A 24,035-nucleotide genomic window follows, 5' to 3' on the forward strand; every position below is an offset into this window, starting at 1 on the left:
AGATAATCCATCCACAATACGAGGTTAGTCATTAATATACTTCAACAACATGGGAATAGACCAGCTGTGATAGAATACAGCATTAATGAATCAATGGTACAGAAGTGGAGGAAGCAAGAAGAATGAGTTGAATAAAGTTTTATTTATCTGACTGCTTTGTTTTGCTTAATGTGTCTTATAATCCCGTGCACCTTATGGTCTGAAAAATACGTATTTGACTTTTTTATTTGGCACACTGCAGTTTAATTTTGCAAAGCACCTCTTTTTAACTTCAGTGGATATTATACATGGTTATGCTCAGGATATGTCAGCCCATTTCTACTGGAAATGCCTTTTGGTTAAACTTTCAGCAAGGAATTTACATTTGTACTGTTAAATTTTTATATAGCTTTAATGCACATAAAAACCAGCTTCTTGTTTAAGTGAAAATAAATGGATGGTGTTTTTTTTTGTGCTAGTAAAGTTGTGGAGTTGTATTTTGTCTCGCATCAATTATATCGTCAGTTATATCGTTATCGCAAATTTTCAGATATATATTTCGTGATAAATATTTTTGGCCATATCGCCCTGCTCTAATTTGTAATAAGTTGGAATAATTGAAACCATTAAAAACAAAAAGTGATTTAAGCCGATGAGGTCATGGTTGCAAAAAAATGTTGAATTATAACTGAGATGTAAAGGACAACTTCAGGATTTAGTGCTTGATCAACATAACCTTCAGAATCATCTGTTCTGTCATTCATTCTGCTGATCACTGGTAACTCAGTCCTTTCACCTGTGTTTTCACCCTCAACCTTTTCCCATATCTACCTCATAGTCCTTAGTGGCCTTTGTTGTGAACTAACATGCACTTCATGCAAAGATGCTATAGTGTGTATATCTACCACCAATGCATGGTTCTGGTGGGATGAGCAGCCTGACATTTATAGCAATGCTTCGGAGATCAACACCTTACACAAGACTTACCATCGTCCCGCCTAGCACCCACATGTCTGCCCTGGCTTTACACTGCCGTCACGCTGGTTTTAAAGGAGCGTGTTGTACAGGAAGCACAGGTTACTAAGAGATGGAGGACAGAAACTGCTCAGGACAGGATAATTGAAGCAATAATAGTGCATGCCAATCTCACACTCACACAGACTTTGACAGTATAGCTGTGTGCTGTGGTCTACTACCTTTACTGTTGCCTCATTGCTGGTATTAAATGGTACTGGGAGACTCAATTTTGACATCATCAGTTATACATTAAAATCTGATGAGACATAAACCTAATCAAGTCTTTAAGATTAAAAACCAAAAGAACATTCCACGTAATCTCGATACCTAACAGCACTCAGGGTTCTGTGGCCCGGAGATGTCTGTGTGTGCCTCCCCAGACTATCACTGACCCACCATCAACTTGGTAATACTGAGAAGGCAGCATAACGTCCTGTCACATGTGACATGTGCTCAGGGTGAACTTGCTCTCATCTGTGAACAGCACAGGGAGCCGCTGGTGTACCTGCCAATTCTGGTATTCTATGGAAAATGTCAGTCGGGCTCCACAGTGCTGGGCAGTGAGCACAGGACCCACCCGTGGCACATACTTGTGCCGTGAGAAGTGTTCAGGTGTGCTGTGGAAGATTATCTGGTTCCACCTGATTAGTACTCTAAGCGACCAGCGTGAGTAACAGGCAAAACAATCACATTGTCTTCCACTAGAGGGCAGTAAAACTACCTGCTCTAATTCAATGGGTTGCTAAATGCCAGTAAAACAGAAGAAGACGAAGAAGAAATGACATAATAGTCATGCTGTGAGATGATGCAGCATGAATAGCAATAGATAAATATTTGAAAAGAGGAAGTAGTCCGCCTGACCTGGTCCTGGAGAAAACTCTGATCCAGATGAGGGCCCTACCATGAGTAGTGGTCAGAAGAAACCAGCCAATTCTGCTATATCTGGTGCGTGGAGAAAAATGATCAATATGCTTTTCGGGACATTTTTGTTTGGTGTCGTGTGATTTTTGTAATGTGAAATATGTGCCGTGGCTCCAAAAGGTTGGGAAACACTGCACTAGAGAGTGTTGGGCTCTCAGTCCACCCTTCAGGAAGTCTGTTTCTGATTGTTTGGTCAAAGACATTGACACCAGTAGCCTGCTGGAGGTGTGGGGCTCTGGCAGTACTCATCCTGTTCCTCCTTCTACAAAGGAGCAGATACTGATCATGCTGATGGGTTATAGGTCCAGCTCTTGTAGTGTAACTGCGTGTCTCCTGAAATCTCCATGCTCTTGAGACTGTGCTGGAAGGCAACAGGACACCTTCTGGCTTTGGCACGTTGCAGCATTTTGGAGTCGTTGAACTACCTGTGCAACCTCTGAAGGGTCCAGGTATGATCTCGTGCTAGCAGTGGTACCACTGATCCTAGCCAAACGCAAAACCATTCAAAAAACAGGAAAGATGATGGGAGACCAGCGCACCAGGGAAAGATAGTTGTCTCATTGTGAGTCCTCCAGTGCACCTGTTAATAACTTCATTAACACCAAAGCAGCTAAGATGGATCAACAACTCCCTTAACTGACCAGATCACATGTCAATATCTCAGAAGTTAATTTGACTCGATGCTGATTAAACTTTTTTCTTGTATTTTTTAACAGTGTATATAAATTGAATGAATGAAGACAAATAGTCATTACATGTTGCTACGTTGTAAAGGTGAGGTGTTTGAAGGCACATTAACATTACTGTCACCTGTTTGCATATTTACCAGTCACATGATGTTGCTGTCATGTTTGTCCATGAGATTATGCTGTTGTCTCTGGGAGCATGGGGAAGAGTGGGTGAAGGTCCAGGATTTTAGAAATAGAAACAGTTTATTGACATTGCAAATTTATAAAATATGATTCATTTGTTTTGAACAACTTCTCTATTGCATTTGCTACACTGAAACGATTGTGTTTGGGGGGAAAAACATAATCGAACCACCTGAAAATGCAACTTTCATGAATGTCTTATTCAATTCATTGCAACAATACGTAGCAATGACACTTTAGAATTATGTTGTTTTGGTGATATTTGAATCAGTTCATTACAGCTAAATCTGTTTAATCCATTTAGTCCATCGCCTATCCTCTGGTCCAGCTGGTATCCAACAATGGTAGCGTACAATTTAGAAATTTTTACCAAGTGCTTTTTCTGTCTCTGCTTCATGCGCTGCCTCTTGTCCTGTGGGAGCACTCGTGTTGTAAGCGTGAAAAATACAGAAACAGCATGTGGACAGGGAGGGTGATTGTGTGTGTGTGTGGATTAAATCTCTTTTTCCACTGAAGTGCAGTGGATCGTTGGCTAACCTCCTCAGAGGTTGAATTGGGCCTCCTCATGCCTGACCGGACTCATTTCATCTTCTCAACGTGTGGTTGGTTGTGTTAATGGCGCCAATACATGGGTGGCTGTAGCTCAGGTGGCAGAGCAGGTCAGCCACTAATCAGAAGGTCGGTGGTTCGATCCCAGGCTGCATCCTGGCTGCATGCCAAATATCCTTGGGCAAGATACTAACCCCGTGTTTGCCTACTGGTGGTGGTCAGTGTCCGGCAGCCTCGCCTCTGTCAGCGCGCCCCAGGGCAGCTGTGGCTACAATGTAGCTTGCTATCGCCAGTATGTGAATGTGTGTGTGAATGGGTGAATGACTGAATGTAGTGTAAAGCGCTTTGGGGTCCTATGGACTAGAAAAGCGCTATACAAATGCAGGCCATTTACCAATACTGTCTTAAAGTGTGTTTATGCTGCACACAGCCGCTGTTGCATGTGTGTGTGTGTGTGTGTGTGTGTGTGTGTGTTAGGCTGATTTTACCATACTTATGGGGTCTGAAAAGTCAGTGGCTCACCTTTTGCATTGGGACCAAAATGCCCCCCTCCCCCCGAAATTAAAAGGAAAACAAAAAAGGGGAAAAAGAAAGTGTGAGGGCGTTGGGGTATGTTTTATATGAAGAAGATGATTGTAATTATTCTTACTTTATTCACTATTATTTCTTCAGTGTGGGAGTAGGCTAACTGGGCCTTTCTTGAACAGTTTTAATGTTTGTTTGTTTGTTTTTTATGTAAGGGCATGAACCTTATTCTTCCCGTATGTCAAGCCCAACCCAACATTTCCAAAGGGAACTGAAAACTTCACAGCTGAAAATAAGTGTCTGACATTTCAGATGATATGATCCCGGCCAAACTAATGCACTTTTCACAACTCCTTATCAATCATGTAATTAGTTTTATAACTTGGATTTGGCTGTTGTAGCTCTAACCACTGGTTCTCTCCCAAATAATGAAAATAATCTCATTCATAGACAACATATTATGCCATTTCTGAATGTCACCATTATGCACAAGGTGTCTTTTTGTCTTTCTGTGTCACTGCCTTGATGAACTAGGGATAGTGATGGTGGATAGGGCTGTGCGATATGACCAAAATCTCATATCCCGATATTAAGACATCTATCGTCCGATAACGATATAAATCACAAAAATGTAACATTTTCTGTAAATTCTGTGAATCTCGGGCAGCTCGACTTGCGTGAAGTGTTTCCAGCTGGGCGTCTTGAGCTTTATTGTGAAAGGTTTATGTGGAAAATAAACAAGCGGACACGCGATGCTGTTACCGTCGTTGTTGCTAACGACAACGCATAAAAACAGGCGCTTGTCCGTCCGTAGTGTGGTTATATTAAATATAAGAGAAAGAGAGAACTTTAATAAATTAATATAGCCACTACAGTGACCATCAAAACCATGAAAAAATATTGCCGTAAACAGTTTATTTTGCGACACCACGAAACAAACGATAGCGTAAAATGCAACGATAGACGTATCGTCATCTGATATATATCGTTATATCGAACAGCCCTAATGGTGGATGTCAAGATATAAGCCCATAATGTTCATGAATGAAGGTTAGAGTGGTGTCTGTGGAATAAGTAGGTGTAACAGATAGGAGACCCTGGTTTGTGTCCCACTTGAACTTTTGGGTTTTGCTTGGTTGATATGGGGCATTAAACAGTACTTATAGCACCTTTATATATAGAAAATATCATGGTTTTATTTGAAATACATTGAAAAATTATGAATTGGAAGCACGTCATGCAGCTCTGCCAAAGGATGCCTTCTGCACAACTGAAACACACCAAAGGGATTAAGCCTAAACGAATATATTAGTTGTTAAGAAACAAGGAAACTAAGTTTGTCTGACCTGGAGATGGTGCTGGCCAGTGCAAGTGGTACAAAACAAAGTCATCTTTAGGTAATATTGATTGAAATGCTCGTAAATTCATATAACAATTTATGTGTATGTCAGATTCCCCCCGTCTGTCTTATGTCGGTAAGTAAGAAAAGCTATTTTTAGAGATTTGAATTACAACAAAAATTGCATTTTAAGAAGTGAAGACCAAACATTCTTAGTAGGGCTGGGCGATATGGCCTAAAATTCATATCGCAATATAATTTGAAGCATGTACGGTAACGATATATATCACGATATATTCTTTTCTTCTGTATAACGTATTTTCTACACTAAAAATCCTTTAATTTTCTCAAAAATCGAGAGTGTGCCTTATGTATGAATTGTGGTTGTGCTTACTGACCTCGAACAGATTTGGGCGTGCAGAAATCTGTTAAAAAATGTTTTAGTACAACTTTAGTAAGCCGCACTGCTTGATGGATTATCAGAGCATTACGGCTGCTGTAGTGAGGCGCTTTGCGGAGTAATCTGGGTCCAAAACTCCGTCCGCTTCAGGTCCCAAAGTCAAACGAACACTAAGAGTTAAAAACGGTCTAAATTCTTTCATCTTTAATTAAATCATCAGCGTTGCTGCGTTACCAGGTGTAACAATCAAGTTTAACATCCATGAAAACAGAATTTATTAAATTTAACGGAGTTAGAAGTTAACAGGAAGTTAGCTCGCTAGTTTACACCTAAACATTTCATACCATGTTCTGACTGAGAGATTTTTGAAACTAATTAAAACGTACAGCTCTGCTACCACTTCCAACATAAATGAAGACAGAAAACTAAACAGCAGTGACGTTTGCAGGGTTACTGAAGTTGGGCTAGCTGGTATATAATGATGTGCTACGTGATTGCTAGCGACACAGCTATGTTAGCATAACATTAGCACAGTGAAGCTGGAGGATGAACGCCAACTTTTTTTCCACTCGATAAAAGTTAACGTGAGGGATTCTGGTGGTCAGGGACAAATGCAGTCGCATAGCAGGATGCTATACACGGGCCAAACTTCAGTCAGGAGAACAACTGAGATCATTCATCCACAATACGAGGTTAGTTATTAATATACTGCAACAACATGGGAATAGAGCAGCTGCGAGAGAATTCAACATTAATGAATCAATGTTACAGAAGTGGAGGAAGCGCAGTTTTTGGCTTTCCCCATATTTCAAAAGTGCTTCATCTCTTTGCTATGACTGTCGCCCGCCATAATTTGCAGATGATAATGTTTTTAGCTGCTGCAGTGCTTTCGACCAAAACAGGCGCAGCTTGATGACATCATCAACATGCGATAGAGCGATATAGTCAAAATTTCTATCGTTGGCCAAATTTATATTGTTTATATCATTTATATCGCCCACCCTTAATTCTTAGGTAAATTAGGCTCTTTTACTGTGATGGTGCTTTTGTACCTGCGCGACCTTTAGCCTGTCATCATTCAGAATGACTGAACCTCTCGAGTGACACGGCAGCGATGGAGCGGACAGCAGATACGTGGAATTGTTCTGACTGTAGTCCTCCGCATAGGACAGCGTCTACCCTTTAACTGTGATTAACCACTGACCTTCATCCGCTCACTGTCACATCAGCCAGCCTGCGCTCCGCATGATTGTTGCTCATGTATTCTGATTGATGCCGCTGCACAGTGAGGAGGCTGTGAAGGCTGCTGGCTTCGTCTCACTAAATCACGAAGATATCTGCAGGGAAACAACTGGGCACACCGCCTGATAGTTATCCAGCAGCTCTGGCAGCAGGGTGGGAGACGCTCCCTGGTGATCACTGAGATGCAGACATCTCCTCTGACTTTATTGCTTTTCTTCTGTTATTCTTTACTTTTTACTCTTCTTTCCTCCTCCATTCCGATCTTTTCCCGCTTCCTTTCCATTTTTTCTGCATTCTTTCCCTTTTATCTTGTCCTTTTATCTTTCCATACTCTTCTCCAGTTTTGCACTTCTCTCTTTCCTTCTTACATCTTTGTTGTATTAGATTTGCACAAAGATGTTCTGTCTGTCGTTTTTATGGAATACATCTGCATTGCTTCATAAACTGCTTCATTGTTCTGTCTCTTCTGTTGGTTCACACAAAACAGTCATCGTCAGGACTAGCGGTTTGATTGTGGGATTGTGATTGGATACTGGAGTGGACTGGGCTTTTCGTGGTTCCAAGATCACCGAGACATCATAGCAACAGATGGCGGTTTGATTACCGAGTAGATGTTCCAATCTATTGCCACTTGTGCCCCTCAGCCCGGCATCATGTTTCAGTTAAATAGAGATTTGGAAGCATCATCAGTGCTGATAATTCATTAAGAGTATCTATCAGGTGTGGAGGCATCAGTCAGGAGCTCTGAGCCCCTAATGAAACATGACACCTGGCATGTGACAAGAACTGGTAAAATTAGGCATCACCATAACGCTCAGACTGAGTTTTGACATGATTGTATTCAGGCTGCATTCTGAAATCTTAGTGCACTTTACACCTGTGGACCACAACACACTGTCTACTGTCAGCCAATAAAGTTGCACATTGAGTTAAGTGTGGACATCAAAATCATAAAACCTATTATGTGGATTCACTTGGTACAACACATAAGTATCGGATATCAGCAGAAAGCACTTTGAGGACTCAGTAGTAGAGATGGACCGATCCGATATTACCTATTGGTATAAATTACTGGATCGGATATCGGAGAGAAATAAAAAATGTAATCCGATCCATTAAATATCAAAAAAGCACCTCACAAAACTTGCGACATGGCGTGTCAAGGTGCCATTCATACAGGTAACGAGTGGGGGACAGAAAAGCTTCGTACAGAAGACGTTACAGGTCTGTGAGAGCCAGAGATTTTCCTTGTTTGAGGTGACCAAATACTTATTTTCCACCCTGATTTACGAATAAATTCTTTACAAATCCTACCATGTGGATTCATGGATTTTTTTTTCACATTCTGTCTCTCACAGTTGAAGTGTACCTCTGGTGCAAATTACTGACCTCTGTCATCATTTTAGGTGGGGGAACTTGCACAATCGGTGGCTGACTAAATACTTTTTTGCCCCACTGTATATAATGTCATTGAGAGCACAGACACCTCTGACAACAGAAGCCCAGCTCATCAAACCTTCTGCTTATGAGAAACAGCCAAGACGAATAAAGTTGGCTCAAAGAGTAGCATTAAAGAAGGAGGAGCTAAAGCCACTTGTTTACAGAGTGGATGAACTGTCAGCCTGCATCAAGGCCCAGTGTGTGATACACAGCGACTATTTTTGAACGATGAGTCATGGAAAGCTCAGGTCCCAGAATAAAAATCCAGAGCTTTAAATGAGCAGAAGAGGTTGTTAGAAATACCAACAGCAATATATTTTTAAATTCTGTCTTTCAGATAAAGATAAGGCTCGAAAACGACTTTGAATGGGTTCAGCTTAGAGATACTCCATCTCTGACTGACAGTGTCCAAGATATGAATGTGTTCTAAAGCTATAATGGCTTTACATTAATGCATCATTAATGTTAATTCAATTTAAAGCCGACACTTCTTTGTGTCTTATAGGCTGTATTATGCATGCTCTAACTTGATAAAAGCTGATATGCTAATGCCTTTTTGATGACACTGAGCAAAGCTTGAGACCTCAATGGAGAGGATGAGGCAAAGTTAATTAAGTTGAGCGGAGATGGTGGTTGAAGGATAGACGAGTCTCCGACGTGATCACAGTAACAGTGTTTCACCTGTGCTGCCGCTCGCTTTTACTCCCACCCCACCCCCAGCCTTCTCTACGTGCCTTCACACTTTATTACCACACATTAAAAAACCATATGGGTCGTAATCGAGCTTAATAAATGTCAGCGTCGTAGCTCGCACGGGGACGGCCGGGGTTCAACGTCTGTTTGTCTTGTACATGAGTATAATTAGCCTCTGCCATGCTACAGTGTGTGCCCGATTGTGTGAGGAGATGAAAATGAGGCTAATTAGATGTGATAGCAGGAGGCTGGGCTGATGTGCTGCACCTGCAGCCATCCTGCTTTGAGAGCGCTTGTGGGAGGTGGGAACATGCACACCTCGTTACCTAAAGTGTGCTGACCATAGATTGCATCGCTATAATGTTAAAAATACTGACCAGTGAAAGGTATAACACCAAGACGTGTACCTCCTACCTGAACATTGTTGCAAACTAAGCACACTGGTGGCATTTACACTGTCCTGTGGGAAAGTGCAACTAGACTGAGGAACAACAAAGAGTTCATGGCATTGGCCTCCCAACACATCAGATAGCAATCCAAACAATCATCATGTGCCAGGACAAGCCTGATCCACCGGGACCTCACTCCATATCCCTGACAACGGAAAGGATCTGATGGAGAATTTGTCAGAACAAGTTCCCGGGAGAACCCCAGAGCTCCTGGGTTCATTCACGCTCCAACTGGTCAGAGCTGTTATGAGAAGCACACAATATTTAATCCTGGTAGTTTTAATGGCTGATTGTTGCACAGACAAATCGATGAGATGACGACAACAAAAAATCTGCAGTAAGGTTAGGGTTAACCGCCACCAACATTAGCAGGACGCTTACATTAGAGCTGCTTATTGTGTGTTTTGTTTGGGTTTCTGGCAATGTGTGGAATTACCACAATTAGGGAGGGGATAGGCTAACATATGAAACAGGACATGGCTGCCGTGTGATGCATTTATTTCAACAAAGTAACTGTATTCTAATTATAACTTATTTAAGCGGTAACTGTAACAGAATACAGTTACTCATATTTTGTGTTTTAAATATGTAACGCTGGTACATGTACTCTATTACTCCCCAACACTGCCTGCAGGCAAGATTTTTGAACGTTGGCAGTGCAAATTGCATATTTTCCACACAATTCCATAACTTCCAGCTCTGTCACAGGGAAAGGAGTGAGCCGTGTGGGAGAAATAAATGAGGATCCATGTGAAGGTGGTTTATTGTAACATAAAATACAAGGAGAAAAATGGCAAAACAGAGCTAAAGCTAAACTGTACTGGGACAAAACTAAACTACAAAACAGCAAACCAGAACACGAACATGAAGGCGAGTCAGCAGAGGCATATGGAGGGTGATAGCAGGGAGAACACACGGTAGATTCACAGACAGACCAGCAACCAGTGCACCAGTAGACACACAGAAGAACACAGGGAGACAATCTGAATACACTCACATGAGACACAGACCTACACAATAAAACAGGAAACCCCTTCACAAAGACGCAGACTAAACACAGAAGTGAACCTACACTAAACATAAGACACAAACCCTAAAAACGAATAAACAGAAACAGAGAATTCTAATAATAATCAACAAAGCGCAGAAAATAATCCATGATGCAAAAATAAACCAAAACATAAGAAACTCAGACCCAGCACCGTGACAATTACCAGCATTGACAACGCAGGCAGCTTCAGATATGAAGTAAGACTTGTTTTTCATTTTCTTTCTTTCTTTTTTTTTTTATTGGAAATGCAAATAAATGTAGAAAAACTTGATTGCATTTTATATTATCTTCCACAGACTATGTGACCATTGTGAGGAAAAGTTTTTACATTTAACACTTCATTCATAAAGTGACCAGAACGTTGTCCAGCGGGAAAAAGAACCTTTTTTCTCTCATTTCTTAACTTTGTCATCCGAGTGCATTTGACAGCTAGCCTGTTGTTTTCTGTTTTTTACTATCACACAGTAGTAACTGCTTTACAGCTGATTTTAACCTCATCATGTCAGCATCTTTGCAGATTCTTTCAGTATTACTGTTGACATGGATATTTCTCATTACTAATCTTGACTTCCAAATATGACAGCAGCTCGCCTGGTATTCTGAAAAGCCATTTAATTAAACTCATGGACAGTTTTTTTTTGGAGAGCTGGTCTCACTTGAGTTTGCTTCATTGGGCTCTATTTGCATTTGTGCAAAAAAAGAAAAAGGTTAATAATTATTTTTAGTTTGCTTTGAGGGCTGAGAGAGACCGAGCATAAAACACACTGAGTACATCCTTGGCCTCTTTTACTGCCTCCCGTTTCTACCTCGACCACACATAGACATGTTGCAAGGGTGTCTGTTGAAACAGTGATGATTAGAGGGAGGGCAAAATGATCAATATTATTATTTTCTGTTAATGCAGCTTAAATTTCTTATATCAGAACGATTAAAATCAAATGTTTTATGCCTTTGCAGCCAACAGAGATGGATTTAACCCTGAAAAATTAACCTGATGATATAAAGAAATGCGTCGCCTTTCTCACCAGCTTTGGGAGAACAGTTGCAGGTTAACCAGAAGAAAGGGAAACGCTGGCGTGGTCTGGGAAACAAATACTCCAAAGATTAAAGGAAATTCTTCTCTTATTTGTTTGCTGCAGCCAGCACAGCTCACTGTGACCGAGCTTTGATAGAAACAGAATGTCATTTTCAGGCGTCCTCTGCCTGCTCTCTCAGACCTGTCACATCACCCTAAGCAGGAACACCAGAGGATCACTCCCATCTCAGGCCAGCCTGTTGACACATAAAGAGCAGGAAGCGTGTCGTGAGGACAGAGTGAGTGATGACGGACTGATGGCATTTATGTGTTCTCCTGCTTAAAGCACAGCAGTGATGAGAGTCTGCAATCAATAGATGTCAGTGGTGTAGTGTAGATCCCCACTGACTTCAACACTCAAAACGGCAACAATCAAGCAACTCCCCTTTAAGAAAGCACTCGGTGACAGTGGAAAGGAAAAACTCCTTTTTAACAGGAATAACAGGCTCGGGGAGGGACGGCCATCTGCCTCGACAGACAGCTGATCATCAGTTGTTGTACAGGTCAGGCGCTCACAGTGTAATCAAGTCAGAGTGTGACACACTGAGCTGTCTCACAGTTCAGTTCAGTTTTATTTATACAACAGCAGTCGCCTCCAGAAGGTAAGGAATACGTATCCGAGTATCCGTAATTGATTGATTGTAATCTGTGTGCCACGTCCAGATCAATGTGTAACTTTTATGCAATGAGTGTTTTTTGTGTATTTTTGGTGACATGGAGAAGGTAAAACATGCCTTTATTTCAACATGGCTTGACTGCTGTAATGCTGTTTTTTTGGAGTCAGCCAACGATCTCTTGCTCGTCTTCAGCTCATTCAAAATGCTGCTGCCCGCCTCTTAACTGTTACCCACAGCAATGAACGTGTAACATCTGTCCTGTCTTCTCTTCATTGGCTTCCTGTTCGTCACAGAATTAATTTCTAAGTCCTAACACTGGTTTATAAATGCCTTAATGGTCTTGCTCCCCCATACCTTTCTGAGTTACTTCAGCCTTATATTCCTTCACGGACCCTCAGATCAGCTGACCAGCTGCTGTTGGTTGTCCCAAAATCAAGGCTTAAACGTAGAGGAGAATGAGCCTTTTCAGTTATGACCCCAAAACTTTGGAATACGCTGCCTTTAAATATTAGACGGGCACCTTTGTTTCCTGTTAAAATGCTTTTGAAAACACACCTTTTTTCGATAGTGTTCAGACTGGCTTGAGTTGAAATGGTTTCTATGTGTTTTATTATGTTTTATGTGAGTGTCAGTGGTTGTATGTTTTGTTTCTGTACAGCACTTTGGGCAAACTTTTTGTCTTTAAACGTGCTATATAAATAAACTGGATTTGGATCTTCTGTCTAAAACTGCAATAAATCAAACTACCATTAAAAATGAGAGATTGTGATTTCTTTGTCCCCCTATGGATTCAGCATTCATCGCCCTCTGGTGGTTTCCTTCCTGTGTGATAAGCTTTGAATGTTTTCTGCTTTCAGACTGGATTGTCTGACTCGACATCACTCTTGTTCCCCGTTTAGCGATCTGTCCACAGGATTTACATTAGAGCAGCAGACATAAATGGCTCCGAGATGCTTAATAAGATATCAGACTGTGGGTGTCCACAGAGAAAATAGTGCTATACTTTACTTTGTGCAGCACAGAGGTCTAAACTCTGTTTACCCTCCGGCCTGCTGAGGTGCCAACTGGCAGTAAATCCTGAGCACAGCAGGCAGGTTAGCACTTAAACAGCTTTGGGCAACATCTGTGCAACTACTGTATCATTTCATGACACTCACCTGCTGGCAACAATGATTTAAAGCTCCTCTCATATAATCTGCTGTTATGTACTCTTCTGCAACACGTGTTTTGCAGGTTTTTTGGTGGGGCTTGTTTTTTAGATAATAAAATATCACTCAAACAAAATAAAGACATTCATAGCGATGTGTGTGCATATTTGAAATGAGGCAGCCAGTTGATTCTGCATTCAGACTGCTTCCTGTGAATCGGTCAAATACTGGAGTCCTTCATCTAACACGAAAACATGTTTTTGTCCGAACATTCGTCCATCTCTTCAAATCAGGAGACTCAAAAACTGAAATGAGTCATCGAGCGTTTTGCTGTTCAGATGTGTAATCACACACTGAGCTGGACGCAGGATGAGTAATCCCTGCTCTGACAGTTCAAAATAAATATATAGAAACATCCTCAAGTGTCTGAGATGTGCAGGCGCCGTTTATCGCAGCCGTCGCAGAAACGTGTCTGTTTGTGTGGCACGTTAACAGTCACCTCTGTGGTATCACGTCAGCTTTTAAAGTTAGACAAATGTACAAGCTGAAAGTGTGAGAAACTTTTAGCCCTCATTATGAGTGTTGTTATTCAGAACATCGGGCTGTCTGCTTCCATCTTTTTGAATCTTTTTCTTGTGTTTGTCTTCAGGTGGAGCGGGAGATAGCTATTCTCAAACTCATAGAGCATCCTCACGTTTTAAAGCTGCACGACGTCTACGAAAACAAGAAATACCTGTGAGTATACCCCTCCCTCAGTCAACACTGTTGACACACTCTTTTTTTAAAATATAATGTGTGAAAATACAGTTTTGTTTTTCTTTATTGTTTAACAGAGTTAGGAGAGTTTGTAGGCTTTGAATATAGCAGGTACTGCGTTAAAGCAGCGGTCCCCAACCCCCGGGCCTCGGACCGGTACCGGTCCGTGAGTCGTTTGGTACCGGTCCATGAGAGTTGAGGCTCAGGTGTGAAATGTATAGTTTTCAGGGTTTTTATCAGTTTTCAGCGTTATTTTGTTATCATTTTTATCGTTTTTATTGTTAACTCGGTTTTCCTGGGTCTTTTCACCTGTGTTATGAATAAATCTTCTTTTTTTCGGTACCGGTACTAGTTTTATTTTGTTGTATTTATCCGCGACACCTTAAAGGCCGGTCCGTGAAAATATTGTCGGGCATAAACCGGTCCGTGGCGCAAAAAAGGTTGGAGACCGCTGCATTAAAGTGCTCGTCCAAATGTTAATGTATCCAGGAGAACTTTAGCTTTGAACTTTTTAACTCGCGCTGCCACAAGTTTCAAATAAAACTGACTGATAAGTGTGAAGTAGTCAGACTCGAACGTCAAGGAACGTGATGGGGAAGCAGACTTAGGTTTCCAGAGGTGAGCAATTTATTTACAGTGAACTCCATCTTACGTGAAACTTAACAAAACTTCCCCCCAAAGTAACTAAATTAACAAAACTCAAAGTACATGGATGCAGCAACACAGCTCACCTCTCCTCCCTCAGTCTGGCAGAGACTGGCTGTGTATAGGCCCATCAATTTCCCTTCAGTTAGTGCAGCCAGTGCCACTCACTAGAGCTGACCGACCTAAAACTCTACACAGATGACTAAGAATGACAAAAACCTCCTCTCACTTCTGATTAGCACATTTACACAGCTAAACGGCTCTATTTATAAAAACAAAAGATTCAACAAATCCATTCGGACCTGGAAACAAACAAAAGGAAGCATTTCTATGGTAGAAGAAACCCCTCCTCTTGGTTCAACCTGCTGATGTCATATCTGACATCATCAGCACTTTAAAATGAGGAAATGCTAGGCGGGCCTTTCCCCACACCTGACCTGCATGAAGACTGAAAGAAAGAACAAAGTATGAACAAATGACTTAATCTGCAACATAATAAAATATAAAGAAACATGTAACTGAGTATTTACCTTAATTTGCCAGCAACAGAACGCTTGCACAAACAAGCCCAGGTTAGTCGGACAGCAGTGTTACTTTGATACAATAATGTGCATAACGTGCAAGAAAAGTCAACACATCTGGGACCCGTGGAGAGCATTACAATTGCTCATCTACTTTGTCACAATGAGCATGATGCCAACTCAAATTAACAACAGCACGAAGGCCTTTCATCAGTCCGCTTAAACCTGAAGAAATCGAACCCATTCATCCAGAGTTGAGTTATAAAAATATAAATATATAAAATGCTAATCTAGTAAGTAAACGTGGTGTATTGTTAAAATGAATATAGTCATTATTAGACACATTCATTTTCAAATTATGGGTAATAAATGTATTCATATTTTTTTAGATTAAGTCATTCATTCATCCTCAACTTCAGGCCTCAAAGATGATTCAGACACGGTGTCCATAAACAAGCTTGGAAACTGTTGCTATTGTGAATCCACAGAGAACGATGCTACACTCTCATATTAGGAGAATTGTAATTTTGCGACGGCTCTTTAACGGCTGACAAACAGCACTGATAAATCAAACGTCTAACTAACAGTCGGCAGCACTGTACAACAGTACAACGTTTACACGAGCAGCAATCTGAGCTCCGGGATTTGATTAGAAATGCTTCTTTGGTTCCCGTCACTTTAACCGGCCCCCGGCGACTCAAGCGTTCGTGTACGGGTTTTATTGTATACATTAATCTCATGCATGTGATGGCTGCGCTCCAGTGGCGTGGCTTAATATGTTGTTCAATAATTGATAAAGGTGCTGCTGTCAAATGGAGCGGGAATTTGTTTTCTTAATGTTGCGAGGACGGGGACGAATGGTCATCATGGATGCAAACAGTTTGAAATTCTCACACTCACAAATCACGCCCGAGCGTGTTTTTAATTTAAATAGCTGTGATGGGTAAATGCTTGAGCAGATCCCTTAATCTGCTAATAAATCAGGCCCCGGGGAAGACGGGCTGCAGGAGGAGCCGGCTCAGCACAGGAGATGGATAAAACCACAAACCCACATGGGTTGTGGATTTTCTCAGGGATTTATGTTGTGCATCAATGTGGTGACTGCAACACATCACAGCTAAATACTCTTTAGTTTATAACCCAATTATTTCAATAATGCTTCTTTCGATTTGAGGTGAACATGAACCAGAGGATCTGTAGGGACTCGGATGGGAAGTACATTTAATGTAATGTTACATGATTGGAGGTTCTTTACTAACAAAACTGTGGGAGATCTTTTAGTTTTGGTCCAGTAAATTACACAGATTTCTGTTATCGTGTGTTTTACTTTACTATTTTATAGCAAAAATTGCGACGGCTGAAATAAGGTTTGTCATCTCAGGTTGTGTTACATTTCTAGGCAGCAATCAAACTGAAAGCGACTGACCACGAGAGGTCGCTTTTCTCGAATTGTTTCTATCTGCAGAAACATTCTGGCTAATCCGAGGCGTGTTTTCAACACATTACTGATTAGTTCAACACACAACTAATCATTCCCTTTATATGTCTATGCGTCTTCTTACTTTGCCTTGGAGTTAGGGCTGCTCAATTAATCGAATTTTAATCACGATTACGATCTGGGCTTTCAACGATCATTAAAAATGACTGAGCCGATTATTAGCCCCTCCCTCATTTATCCGCGACACCTTAAAGGCCGGTCCGTGAAAATATTGTCCGTGGCGCAAAAAAGGTTGAGACCGCTGATTAAGAGGACCCGAGGGAAGCTCAGAAAGCTAAGCAGAAGTTATTTAGAGAGGAGAGTGACTGCTGTTGGTTGAAAAGAGAGGTTTAAAAAAAAAAAAAAAAACTTCAGTGGTGTTGCACACTATTTTATATTATTTTTTAAAGTCATTATTCAATAAATTGTTATCCCTTTAAAGCCGGTAAGAGCAGCACACTGTTTTGTGTAACTATTTTTAAATCCCTGTAGAACCTGAACCGTGTAAGCTAGCGCAATAATCTGTTTTGCATATGAAACTTACATCTTATGCCATCAGCTTGTCCTCGGTCACGGTTTCCTTCCACATAAATTGCATAAAAAGCGCTTGCAGGAACAAAAACATAATATTCCAGAAACACGCTTTGCCGATCCGATCAGCTGTTCGTAACACTTCGCACATTGAAACAGACTCACCGCTAACTATCACATGTCCGCCATTTCCTGCCCGAAACCGGAAGTGATGTCATTTTCGCGGAAAATGTAGTTTTTTTTTTTTACTTGTAGGCCTTAAAAGCCTATACTGGTCATGTTTGACTTTTCTGAATAGTTTCTGGGATGCTTAGAACTCGAATTGCACTGCTGGAAATAGTTTATTTTTCTTTGCAAATTTGCATCATAGGATTGTTTTTGTTTTTCCTGCAGTATATAAAAATTGCTGTATCTCCAAAATAAAACTATGAAGACACTCAAAATAAATTTCCTGTTGTTGTAAACTATTTTTTGCAACTTTTTTGTATTTAAAGTTTTGAGGGATAAGCCTCTTAAATTTCTCCAAGTAGAAATATATGTTAAAAAACAAAAACAATTTTCAATTTTTTTGTAGTTTATTGCACTTTTTTGCAATTAATGTAGTTACTATGGACTTAATGCATACATATTATTAAAATATGGGCTATAACAGTTGTATAGCAACTTGAAATGCTCCCACAAATGGCACTACAACATGTAAAAAATAATATAAGCTCTGGCGGACTTGGTTCTATAGTAGGTCTTAAAGGGTTAAATAAATATCGTCAAATAATCGAGATTATCATTTTTGCCATAATCGAGCAGCCCTACTTGGAGTCACAACAAAAATGGAAAGCAGGCCGATGTTCGCACACATTGCAGAGGACGGGGTTCAGACGCACCCTAAACCATTGGTTGTGTGTCTTCACTCAAAGTGTTCGGCTAAAAGTCCCTCACACTTTCAGCTTCTACATTTGGCTAAGTGGCACGATGTCACATGCACGTGGTAGTGGTCACACAAACATTTCTGCGACAGTTGTGATAAAGACTTGCAGCTGCAACACAATTTATTAACCTTCACTTCATCACTTCAAGATAATGATCTTATCTTTTGGAGGGAAGCAGCAGAAAACAATGAATTCTTCTAGGAGACGGTTCTTTAAGAACCCCACGTTCCAGACACGTGGCCAAAGACTTCTTACTAATTTATGGCTGTGGGTTGTTTTGGCTTTGTTCCTTATATGTAGTGAGCTGTCAGGACAGGTTAGTATATTAATTACAACAAAAAGTGGTCATGTTGAAGGTTTCTCTAAAATATTATTATAAAAAGAAAATTGGGCTAAAAATGTGTTTATGGTGATCAAACTGCATCTCAGTAGCCCTAAAAACTGGCTTTTGTTACAATGTGGGAAACTCCATTATCAATCAGACATTAACTGTCCAGGTTCTCAGTCACCATCAGTGACAACTCTAACTGCACAAAAAGCCAGTTTTTCAGTTCAATTCAATCCAGTTTTATTGATATGAACAGTCACCTCGAGCAGAATGATTACTCTCTTTGTGTTGGGAGAACAATTGAAAACATTTACATCTTCTAATAGGGTTAAAACTGCTGATGACATCACAGGGTTAAAATGCTAATGTATAACTGTAATACTAATGTACAGCAGTCCCTCGTTTGTCGCGGGAGTTACGTTCGAAAAATAACCCACGATAAGTGAAATCCACGAAGTAGCCAACTTTATGTTTTTTACAATTGTTATAGATGTTTTAAGGCTGTAAAACCCGTCACTACACACTTTATACACTTTTCTCAGACAGGCGTGAACATTTTCTCTCTTGTTTACTCACAAAGTTCAAACCTTCGTAGAAAAAGAAGTCCAGTGTTATAGAATGAAACCAAAGGCTCCCGCAGGTGACGACGTTTCGTCGACATTGTTGTTTGTTGGGGAGAAAACTTACAAACACACAGTGCAGCACTTCAGAGTCGCACTGCTAGGATCGAAGATTTATGTAAATTTGACAAACTGAACACATTCTGTACTGTACAGGAGACACGGCACAAGATTGATTGACGGTGGTCTACAGCCAATCAGGACGCAGAACACAACGCGCTGTAAACATAAATAAATAGAAAATAGAAAGTATGCAAAATTGCACAAAAAACCCGCAAAACAGCGAAGCCGCGAAAGGTGAACCGCGATTTAGCGAGGGACCACTGTAGACATGACTGCAGCAGTAACTGCTCCTTGTTTTACTGGTATTGCAGGTTTCAGAGGTTTCCCGTCACATGTATTTGGCCTCTGTCTTCTTTTGCAGATACCTGGTGCTAGAGCATGTGTCTGGTGGGGAGCTTTTTGATTACCTGGTGAAGAAAGGCCGGTTAACACCGAAAGAGGCTCGAAAGTTCTTCAGACAAATCATCTCCGCTTTGGACTTCTGCCACAGCCACTCCATATGGTTTGTCACTCAGAGACAAATATTGGGTTTTATCAGAGGGTTGGGTTTTAGCTAGGAGTGCTGGGGAGAAATGGACTTTCCATGTAACTCTGTTCTACAGGGCAAACATCAGGGTGTAGTAAAACAGATAATTTATCACAGCAATTTGTAATAATACATTTTCAAAATTACACCAGTGTGTGGGTGAGTCTCAGGTAGCTCCGCCCACACACATCAAACGGACCAGGCTCTGCTCTGAGCCATTATAAGTGCGACCATACACAATGAACTGATCTCGTTGCCTTTGCTCAAACGATGGGGACCAGGTCTGCAGCTACTCTCAGGAAGTTGCTGCCTTGAAAGCAACTTTGGTGTGTTAATACGGCAAAAATAGGACAGGCATCAGTCTGCTATCAGTGTGACTGAATGAGGTCAAAGGGCAAGTAAATGTAATCTGTTTGTATTAATACGCCAGTTAACTGTGATAAATCTGCAAAAATTGCAAGTCTGTGTCGGTTTCTTCAAATCTTTTGTCATCCTCACCCCACACAATTAAACAAAATGAAGTGCTCAGTGTCCAGCTGAGTCTCGTATTGCAAAGACATGTTGCAGATTTGAGGTCAGGCTGACTGCAGCGTGAGGGCAAAAATCTCTTTACCAAATGCAGTATTGTAAAACTGAGGCAGTCATAATGATAGTTAACAGAGTTCATTGCCCCGGCCTGCTTCTTCACCTTTGAGAGAATTTGCATTTAGTTTAATGTGCACTTAACGAACTAATAAAACGATCAAAGCATTCTTACTGTAGTTTATATTCTAGGGATTGTTTATGACTTTTCTATCGTTTCTACAAACACTGGAGTGTTTGCTCCATTCGGATGTGTGAAGAACGGGTTTCCTCCTGCAGCCTCTTTCCTCATCAGTTGCAGCCGGCGCTGACTTTAGAGGCTGCAGCTCCTCTCGATCTCTTTTCATCTCTGAGACCACCTTTAGTTCCTCCACACATGACTGCAACACAAGAGCAATTGCACATCAAACATGTTCTGCCTTTGAGCCTCAGCGTTAGACATCAAGTGTTCGACTTTTAAGAAGCACATTTATTCTCCGCTGTGTGTTTTCTGTAAGAAAGACGCACAAAACTCGAGCTCTGTATGTCTGCGTTTTATGTCCCTCGCTGGTTTTAAGTAAAACTGTGGACTCGTATTTGACTCTTTCAGTCGCTGATGAGTTGCAATCACCTTGTCTTGATTACAGAAAACATTAAAGGCCGTTTCCCTGAGGAGGTCGGGACATGACTGCGAAAGCTGGCACAGCTCTGATGACCTTCTGTATTCACTACTTTGAGTCGAGCCTCTCGGGACAATTTAAAACTGCTAAACTGATCAGTGTGGAACAGATTCTTACAGTGCATGATCCTGGTGTACTGTAGAGGCACCAGTGTTCACACTGGGAACATCACAAAATGGGAAAATGAATGTTACATTTTTAAAAGATGGACGTCCCATCACGTGTTATTCTCTGCCGCCCTGGTTTAAAAGCATCAAGCTGATCTGGCTGTCACCATCACCCCTGTCCTAAAGCATAGCATGCTTCATCCTCCCACGTGACTTTAATCAGAACCATAATTTACAAAATCAATTTGTAGACTCGACTCTCTATAAGTAACGTGTTCACTGAGGTCACAGAGCAACTGAAGAGTCATTTTCCAATAGTACTTTGTAATGTCACCATTCCTGAAGGATCCTGTGGACCTCAGCGTGCAGACAATAAGACCTTGAATAAAGGTTAGAAACCAGTCTACGCTCCAGGTTCAATTATGTGTTTACTTGTTCTTTACTTGCCCTCAGACTGTTTAGCACCACCAGGGTTGCAGCTGAAAATATAAGGCCCATGTGCATGTAGAGTCATGGCTCCAGCTGGGCTCAGATTGTCTCTTATTATTTCCTCCTGTGATGTTTGTCCTGTTGAACAGAGTCATATAACCAATTCAAGTCCCTTGAAAAGCCACCACCAAGAAAATGTATCACGAGTAGACTCATGTAAGGATCTGTCTTTGCTGTTCTCTGGCAGCCACAGAGATTTGAAGCCCGAGAACTTGTTGTTAGATGAGAAGAACAACATCAGGATAGCAGACTTTGGCATGGCGTCTCTGCAGGTCGGGGACAGTCTGCTGGAGACCAGCTGCGGGTTAGTATTCAAGTTATTGACTTGCAAATTATACCAAGTGCATGTCTGACACATTATGCTTTGAGTTCTTTATAGCGAGCACCAAACATGAACATGCTGAACAGAACAATAGATGTTATTACTGTTCTAAATGTAATCCATGGTTATTATTTGCACATCTTGATTTGCATGACTTTAAATCCCTTTAACTCGCCAGTCTTTCCATTTACCTCTCAGCTGAAAACCTGCTTTAGCTCTTTGTTTCTGACTCTCTCTCGAGAGACATAATGGTTCACAGTGTCATTTTTCCAGCATCTTGTTAGAACCAGTTGCTAATGAAAAATGATTGTTCCAGCAGTAGAAACCTTTCCTAGTATTTTGTTGTGTAGTCTTTGTGGGCTCTACAGGATATGTGCTGGTCAGCTGTAGGCCAAGCAGCATTTCCCAGAGTCAGCCATGTGGAACGGCTAAAGCTTGGCTGCTCTGGCTCAGAAATGCTGCACAAAGCAGGAGGGAGACAAATCTCTGCAGTCCAAGTGCTCCAGTATACAAACATGTGGACAGTTTGACCCTGTGCTGTACATGTTGTGTGCTGGCTGTGTGTCCGAATCGCCAATAAAACAAAATATGATGTGGAAATGTTGGCAAATCTGACATGTGATGTACCGATACATGCCGAGTCTTTCTTTGGGGCGTACCTCATAGTCTGATAGGATGGATACTGGAAATCTTCCATATAACTGAACCAGTATAGGGCGTCCTTTACTTCTGGACCTAGTTTAGACTTCTGCACATGGATTTTTTATCTGCATATTTTCAGTAATTTATGGCTGTTTGCTGGGCATTCAGTGCAGCTGGCAGTACGCGTGCATCGATTGGATTCAGTGGGGCTTTCGAGTCGTTAATAGTCTTCAAGCTCACGCTGACACTGTGTCCGTGTTGGGGTCTGTCAGATTAGTCTTTCGCTGAGCGATCCTTTAAATATCTCTCGTAAGTCAAAAGATTCTTTCACTTCATGTGACGTTAATGGAATTCATTAAATGAGCAAGCTGCCTCCAGCAGGAAGGATGAAAATTAGCTCGGGTGTAATTAGATTGCAGTTAGTGTATTTTGACATGACTGTGTTTGAGTAGTTCAGATCGACTGGGTTTACATACATTATCATAATTAAGTATGTTGCGAGTGAAGATGGAGTGTGTGTTTACTCTGCGAGTTTAGATGGGATGCTGATGGAAGAAGTCATGCTCTGTGCTTCGTTTATTCCATGATGAATCCGCACAGGGAAGCTCCAGAGTACAGTTAGTTCTGCTGCAATTGTGCAATTATTAGATTATTTAGAATGCAGACATGAGAGGAAATACTAGAGAAAAATGACCATGTTTCAAAAAGCAGAAAGTGCAATATTTAAACAGGAAGGCAAAGAGCACAGAGCCCATATTTTGGCACCGTGCATTGTCAGTACTTAACGCTTCCTTTGACTCTATCACAGCTCGTGGCGCTCTTTCTGCAGCACTTCAGATTCTTTCACTTTCTGGCATATTTTCGCTCATTGCTTCTGCAAGTGTCTGCTACGACCTTGAGATTCTTTATCCATCTTCCTGCACTGCTCTTTGAACACTCAGATTTTCTCTGATGGGGGTTGTGAACTGTGAGAAACATGGCAAAACTTTTGTGCCTCTTCAGGTCGTCTGTTGTGGATTTTGAAGGATTATTGTTCTATTATAGAGGATTTTCTCTTTGAAATTGTCTTGCAAAGTCTGACAACCATCACAGCAGAGATGTCTGTCTTACTACAACCTTTTTATGAGTTTGTATAACTTTTGTTTAAAATTATTATTATTTTTTGCCGTGTGCTGGGTGCTGCCGTGCGTTATCCAATAAGCCGAGCCACCACAGCACAAGATTCTGTTTTGAGGCTGTTCGATGTTATGTAATACTCTTTAAGCATAAAGAAATCTGTCATGCAATAAAGACTGATGTCATTATTTTAATGCATGTGAGGTAAAGACTTGCGTGTTTCAAGGAACTGCTATCCAGAGCATCAGCTGATACTTCCCCAGTGTATTTATTGTGCTTCATGTTGTATCCTGAATGGCCGCCTCTTCTTACAGATCTCCACACTACGCCTGCCCAGAGGTTATCAGGGTAAGTGCTCGCTCTCTTCTTGTCTGTCTCTTTCTTTCATTCAATAATAGGAGCTCTGAA

General features: G+C 41.1%; 1 protein-coding gene across 13 annotated transcripts in view; it reads left to right on the top strand.

Moving 5' to 3' along the window:
* Positions 1 to 24,035, top strand: part of LOC113007008 (serine/threonine-protein kinase BRSK2-like) — a 149,472-nt gene that overhangs the window by 82,402 nt on the left and 43,035 nt on the right. For all 13 annotated transcript variants that reach the window (XM_026143349.2, XM_026143433.2, XM_026143600.2 and 10 more), the window contains exons 3-6: positions 13,967 to 14,052; positions 19,546 to 19,686; positions 21,735 to 21,851; positions 23,942 to 23,975. In XM_026143349.2, the coding sequence (XP_025999134.2) occupies positions 13,967 to 14,052; positions 19,546 to 19,686; positions 21,735 to 21,851; positions 23,942 to 23,975 (378 nt within the window). The remainder of the gene's footprint in view (positions 1 to 13,966; positions 14,053 to 19,545; positions 19,687 to 21,734; positions 21,852 to 23,941; positions 23,976 to 24,035) is intronic.

Source organism: Astatotilapia calliptera, chromosome 1 (genome assembly GCF_964374335.1).
Source record: "Astatotilapia calliptera chromosome 1, fAstCal68.1, whole genome shotgun sequence".
Lineage (NCBI taxonomy): Eukaryota > Metazoa > Chordata > Actinopteri > Cichliformes > Cichlidae > Astatotilapia > Astatotilapia calliptera.